Raw genomic sequence first — 6,460 nt, 5'->3', positions numbered from 1 at the left:
AATCAGATTTGTTTGGAACAAATAATTTTTTTTTCGAAGTTATTTATGTTCAGGATACTTATAAGTTGCGTGGGACGCATGATGGCACGTCCCAGTGCCCCTCCCCGCGGAAACAATTTTTAAAAATAAAAGCGTATTAGTGAATTTTTCTCAAGCAACGTTGTTTCTTCCGCTCTCAGTCCACGATGTTATGAATTCTACCGTACCTTCTTTTCCCAGAGTGGGGCAACGTTACATTGATTTAACTGCCGTAAATGAACTATTAGCAATCTTGTGTGCGGAATTAAGAAGTGTTGTAACGTGACACTTAACCTATAAGCATCCAGAAATCTTATTAATAAATTGGTAAACAAAGGAGCCTGTTAAATTGTGTTAGAACCAGTTAACGATTAAAATCCTGACATGAACTGTGAATTTACAAACACATTTACACCAAACCAACTAAACTTAACCTAGCTTCACTCACACCAAACAAAACAAAAGTGACGCCTGTCACTCCTCTAGCCGCTAAATCAACTTCTACCAACCCTGTCACCAGAAATTTCCTAGGAGAGCTACCCACTACCCAAAAGCGCTAAACGTGCACATGGTTGCCTATGTTTAACGATTTTCTTGATTAATTGTTGTTCAAAATCGAATTATTCAAATGCGATTTCGTTAATTTTTTTCAGCGCGAAATCTTAATTCAAATTCGGTCACCACGGTGACGTCATCAATTTTTTAGGGTGGATGAGGAAATATATTTTGACTCAAAATTGACCATGCCTATGATAACTGTAAAACATCTCCAAGATTTCCAAGTATTTGGTTTTGTAGTTCCTGATTAAATAAATAAAATATATTCACGCATTCATTTTTTTTGGGTCACCCTGTATATACAAATCCAAAAAATATTAATGGAATGATAAATGACAAGTACCGACTCATTATATTTTCTACATTTCAGATAGGATTTATTCGGCAAACTTTTGAGGTGACGTCATCAATTTTTCGTAGGGAACAAGTAAATATATTTTGAATAAAAACTTATCATGCTTATCAGAACTGTAAACCATCTGCAAGATTCCAGAGCATTCGGTTTTGCTGATTCCAAATTAAATGTCAAAATGTTGTTTCCTAATTTTGATTTTTTTTTCAAAAATGTGGACGTTTTGGGTAAAATCTCAATTCGGAGTCATAAATTACATGTGTAAGACTATGTTATTTTATACAATTTAAAACCCATTTACTATGTACAATTTTGATGATTAAACAAATTTTGGGTAGCGTTCTACCATCTACATGATATACCTAATATAAATACAAAATTTGACAACAATCGGCCCAGTACTTTCGGAAATTGTCTGTCTAATAAAAATCCGGGACGGCAGATAGACGGACAGACAGACGGAGGGATGTGATTTATCTTTCCATTCGTATTCCAAGTTAAATTTCAGTCGTCTGTTTTGAGCAGACAACTCATCCAAATTGAACAAATTTCTTCGTGACATTCTTTCGATGTATAAACACAAACAATTGAAGTTAAGCATGCACAGCGATAAGAATACACACTTTGCCAATACTTGATTTTTCAAGTTCACGATTTTTCAATTTCTTGATTTATGAATTTTGCGATTTTCCACTTTGGAATTTTCGATTTTTGATTTCTCGACTATTAATCTTTCAACTATTCAATTTTTCAATTCTTCGATTTTTTAATTTATCGATTTATTCAAATTCTGGATTTTTCAATTATTAGAGCTTTCAGTTTAGATTTTCAAATTTTTGGTTTTAGAGTATTTAATTTTTCATTTTTTCAATTTTTCTATTTCCAATTTTACAACTATTCGTTTTTTCAAAATTTTCAGTTTCTCAATATCCCCATTTTTATTACCTCAAATATTAATTTTCTAATTTTTCGATGTGTCAATTATTGATTTTCCAATTCCCCAAATTTTCAGTTTTTCAATTCAAATTTTCCGATTTTACGATTTTTCAATTTTTTGATTTCCCATGTGTGGGTTTAATTTTTCGATTTTTGGATTTGCCGATTTTTATTTTTTTCGATCTCAATTTCTAATTTTCCGATTTTTCGATTTCTCAATTTTACAGTTTACCCAAATTTTCAGTTTGCGAATACTTGATTTTTCAAGTTCACGATTTTTCAATTTCTTGATTTATGAATTCTGGGATTTTCCACTTTGGAATTTTCAATTTTTTGATTTCTCGACTATTAATCTTTCAACTATTCAATTTTTCAATTCTTCGATTTTTTAATTTATCGAATTTATCGATTTATTCAAATTCTGGATTTTTCAATTATTAGACTTTTCAGTTTAGATTTTCAAATTTTTGGTTTTAGAGTATTTAATTTTTCATTTTTCCAATTTTACGATTTTACAATTATTCGTTTTTTCAAAATTTTCTGTTTCCCAATATTAATTTTCTAATTTTTCGATGTGTCAATTATTGATTCAATTCAATTATTGATTTCAATTCCCCAAATTTTCAGTTTTTCAATACATCCTTACTTGATTTCGATTTTTCAATTTTTTGATTTCTCAATATTCCCATTGTTGGTTTCTCAATTTTTGAATTTGTTACTTTTTAATTTTACGATTTTTTCGACTTCTCAGTTTCACAGTTTACCCAATTTTTGAGTTTTCCAATATTTGATTTTTCAATTTCTCATTTTTTTTTCTACTTTGGAATATTCGTTTTTTTAATTTATCGATTTGTCAATTTTTGGTTTCTTCAATTTTATGACTTCTTTTGATTTCAAGACTTTCCAAATTTTTCATTTTTTGAATTTTTTCATTTCCAATTACAGGTTTTTACAACTTTCAGTTTTTTCAAATTTTTCGATGTTTCAATTTTTGATTTTTCAATTATCCAAATTTTTTTATTTTTCAATACATACTTGATTTCGAATTTTACAACATTGCGTTTTCTGATTTCTCAATATTTCCACTTCTAATTTCTCAAATTTTAATTTTTCGATTTCTCAATTTTACTATTTTTCCATGTTTCAGTTTCTCGATTTCTCAATTTTTCGATTTTCCAGTTTAGAATATTCCATTTTTTAATTTCTCAAGTATTAATTTTTCAACTACTCGATTTTTCGGTTTTCCAATTTTTTTACTTTATCAATTTGTCAATTTGTGGATTATTCAAATTAAAGTCTTTTTCAGTTTTTATTTTTAAGTTTTCGGTTTTAAAATTTTTCATTTTTTCAATTTTCCGATTTTACAACTACCCGTTTCTTCAAAATTTTCAGTTTTTCAATATTCCCATTTTTAATGCCTCAGTTTTTAATTTTCACATTCCATTTTTCGATTCTTCGATTTTTTAATTTATCAATTTGTCAATGTTTCGTTTCTTCAATTTTTCAAGTACTCGGTTTCTAATTTTTAGATTTTTCAATTTTTTTGGTTAGAAATGTGGAAAAATTGAAAAAACGAAAAACTAAGATGTCGGAAAAAATTATAAAATCGAAAAACTGAAAAAATTAAGCAAAACCGAAAAAGTGGAAAGTCGAAGAACTGGAAAAACGAAAAATTGAACTAGAAAACTAAAAACGAGAAACTTAAAAATAAAAAAACTAATGCATCGAAAAATTTGTAAGAAAAAACTCGAAAGCGAAAAAGTGCAAAACCAGAATATTGAAAAAGTGTTTTTTTTTAAATTACCATTGTTATTTTTTATTTGAAATGAAAACTAGAAGAAAAATCGAAAAATTCAAAACCGAAAATTTGAAAAATCTAAAAATTTCACATTGAAAAAAGACTCCATTTTTTCAAAATTTCCAATTTCTCAATGTTCCCATCTTTAATGCCCTAATTTTAAACTTCGATTGATTTTCCCTTTTAGAATATCCGATTTTTTTATTTTTATCGATTTTTCAGTTTTGGTTTTCAAGCTCGGTTTTAGATGTTTTAATTTTGGATGTTTTCAATTTCCCAACATTCCCATTTTTACCAAATTTTCAGTTTTTCAATACTTGATTTCGCAATTTCTCAATTTTTCAATTTATCGATTTTTCAAATTTTCAGTTTTACGATTTTGCAATGTTTTTATTTTAATTTAATTTAATTTAATTTGATTTAAATGAAGGTTACAGAGTGGAGGATTTCTCAGTATTTCCATTTCTAATTTCTCAATTTTTAAATTTTGGATTTTTTGATTTCTCAACATTATACGATTTTGACATTTTTGACAAGCGCGAAAATTATGAAAAAAATCGTGTTTACGCAGAAACAATGCCTCCATTAGAGAAAATAATCCCAATTAGATATGACAATTAGTTTTCGAAATATTCGAATTCAAATTCAAATTTTCAAAATATCTCAAAAATTGTTAAATTTCATTGTGGCGATTCTGGACTTATTTTATTTCGTACGACTGAAGCCGTGAAAAACTTCAGAAAATTAAAATCAACAAAAAATCTCTTTGGCTAAATTTCCAAGGTGCTCGAGGAAAAATCGAGATCAGGAATGTGGGAGCGATGCTTCCATAGCTTGAAATATTTACATTAGCGATATTAAATATTTACTTAAGATTATAGTATTGCACGAAATGATAAATGAATTAATCCAATCTTCATAAAAAAAATTGGTACTGGATTTAAAAGAAACTCAAAATCTGTGTCAGAACTGTATTAGTTAGCGACAATGTTAACTTACACACTGAGACTTTTACAGACTTAAGTGAGAACTTTGAATTTTTAAACTTTGGACACGTCGACCAGTTCATGTTTCATGTTTTTATAAAACATATACACAGTGTATTCTAAACCAGCCCGCAAAATATATACCCCTGCTAGGATAAGCATTAAAACGGCTCCATTTGGGCTGGACGCCAGAATAAAGATCATGATCACGAAACCGATCACGGCTAGAATCAGACAAGTAACCATGATAACGATATGGGCGTAAACGAATTTTGGTTTGCGCTAAAAAAAAAAAATTTGAGGACCACGCCGGGCGTAGACGACTCTTACCTTTATTGCACCGATTAGTAAGAAGATTCCGCTGACGAGTAGTATGAAACTAGCGACTAACTGAACGGCGATTTCTCCACCCTCCATTTTCGTGGCGTTAATTAATGTTTCGATAAATTTCACCAGACCACCAACCTTAAAAATATGTATTGTATTGGTTGAATATATTTGAAAGTCGCACTTACTATATCCAGGAAAATCACCATACCGACACAGAAATTAACACAGCAGTTGTTTTTTCTCATTTTGCGGTGTTGTGCGTACAAGCTCTCAACTCAGTCTGATATGTTCAGTGGACGTATATTTTTTTTAACTTATTTATGTTCGTATGTTTATAAGATACGTAGGAAGCGGCGACGGCACGTAATCTGTGAAACACAAGCTCGCAGAGCGATGAAGATGCGTGATGATTTGTGAGTGACGTCATCGGCTTTCGGGAAGGGATAAGTGCGAGCTTAACGTTAAAATGCTCCCACTGTTTTAGGCACTCTGTTTTTTTTTTGAAGAAGCGTTCAAGTTTTCTCATGATGTGGTCTAAATGAATTTATTAATCCAAGGACCGTGCGCCACCTCTGTGCGGGATGAGAAGATGGTTATTCCTGGTGTAGTTTTCTACTATTTTCATCATGTAGAAAAGAATTTTTATTACTAAGTATTTCTATAATTTAAAAGTCTAATACAAAATTAGTTTGTTCTACTCCGTTCACATTTTCTGCAACATTTATATACAAGGTCGTCAATACAATAAAAAAATACAAAAATCTCGCCCCTAGCTACTACTACTACTAATCGCCTTCTCTTCCACCACAATTTCCACATGCGCAAATTCGCGCCTACTCATTTTTCTATAAAACAAATAAACCACAACTTCCGCACACCAAGCCACCACTAACAAAATCGAAAACCCTATATAGCTCAAAATCCCCATTTTCCCGGACATCTCCTTCACCACGACAAAAGTCCCCACCAACCAGTTCACACAGTTCAGCACCAAATACAAAACGACGTACTCCCGATTGACCTAAAACTCCCAAATTAGCACAATCGCGATCACGCACGTCCACTTACCATAACGATCCCGACGATGAGCAGCACCCCGTTGTGTATGAGCAGCAAGCTCAGCAGGAACATTATGACCAGAAGGCCCATTCGTCCATTTTTGTTGATGGCGACTTTGTAAATGGCGCCCCCCAAGGTCAGGCCCCCCACCAGCTGCAAATGTGCGGTTATTCGCAAAAACTGGCGTTTTGGGTACTTACGAGGTTGAAGGCGGCGGCGAAGAAAGCTCCCGGTTTCATGTCCGAGCAACTGCGAGCCATCGACGCACTTCGTGACTTGTCAAGAGTTGTTGCGGACGCACTGGTTTATTTTTACTTTGCGATGTCGCGATGCCACATGTGGGTGATTTGGCTTGAGTGCGTGCCAGGAAAGGGGAAATTGGGGTAAGGTGACGGTGGGATTTCCCGCCGACGCTGGCGAGTG

The 6,460-nt window shown here is 32.1% G+C and overlaps 2 protein-coding genes across 2 annotated transcripts; both read right to left on the bottom strand.

The window, feature by feature from the left end:
• Nucleotides 1–4,619: 4,619 nt before the first annotated feature.
• On the bottom strand, nucleotides 4,620–5,344 carry LOC135133905 (uncharacterized). The gene is made up of 3 exons (XM_064062489.1): nucleotides 5,164–5,344; nucleotides 4,979–5,113; nucleotides 4,620–4,930 (listed from the first exon to the last, which is right to left on the bottom strand). The coding sequence occupies exons 1-3, from the start codon at nucleotides 5,221–5,223 to the stop codon at nucleotides 4,703–4,705; spliced, it is 423 nt and encodes a 140-aa protein (XP_063918559.1). The 5' UTR covers nucleotides 5,224–5,344; the 3' UTR covers nucleotides 4,620–4,702.
• Nucleotides 5,345–5,617: 273 nt separating this feature from the next.
• Nucleotides 5,618–6,414, bottom strand: LOC135133818 (uncharacterized). The gene is made up of 3 exons (XM_064062370.1): nucleotides 6,238–6,414; nucleotides 6,047–6,190; nucleotides 5,618–5,999 (listed from the first exon to the last, which is right to left on the bottom strand). The coding sequence occupies exons 1-3, from the start codon at nucleotides 6,295–6,297 to the stop codon at nucleotides 5,748–5,750; spliced, it is 456 nt and encodes a 151-aa protein (XP_063918440.1). The 5' UTR covers nucleotides 6,298–6,414; the 3' UTR covers nucleotides 5,618–5,747.
• Nucleotides 6,415–6,460: the final 46 nt, after the last annotated feature.

This window comes from Zophobas morio, unplaced genomic scaffold (genome assembly GCF_036711695.1).
Source record: "Zophobas morio isolate AGI-343-1 ecotype UQ-CSIRO unplaced genomic scaffold, CSIRO_AGI_Zmor_V1 ptg000002l, whole genome shotgun sequence".
Classification (NCBI taxonomy): domain Eukaryota; kingdom Metazoa; phylum Arthropoda; class Insecta; order Coleoptera; family Tenebrionidae; genus Zophobas; species Zophobas morio.
This window is presented reverse-complemented; position numbering and strand designations above follow the sequence as displayed.

Coding starts and splice junctions, on each gene's coding strand:
- LOC135133905 (XM_064062489.1), bottom strand. CDS start 5,223: ATGAGAAAAAACAACTGCTGTGTTAATTTCTGTGTCGGTATGGTGATT. Junction 5,114..5,163: donor TGGTGATTTTCCTGGATATA/GTAAGTGCGACT, acceptor CATATTTTTAAG/GTTGGTGGTCTGGTGAAATT. Junction 4,931..4,978: donor TACTAATCGGTGCAATAAAG/GTAAGAGTCGTC, acceptor TTTTTTTTTTAG/CGCAAACCAAAATTCGTTTA.
- LOC135133818 (XM_064062370.1), bottom strand. CDS start 6,297: ATGGCTCGCAGTTGCTCGGACATGAAACCGGGAGCTTTCTTCGCCGCC. Junction 6,191..6,237: donor TCGCCGCCGCCTTCAACCTC/GTAAGTACCCAA, acceptor GCACATTTGCAG/CTGGTGGGGGGCCTGACCTT. Junction 6,000..6,046: donor TCATCGTCGGGATCGTTATG/GTAAGTGGACGT, acceptor TGGGAGTTTTAG/GTCAATCGGGAGTACGTCGT.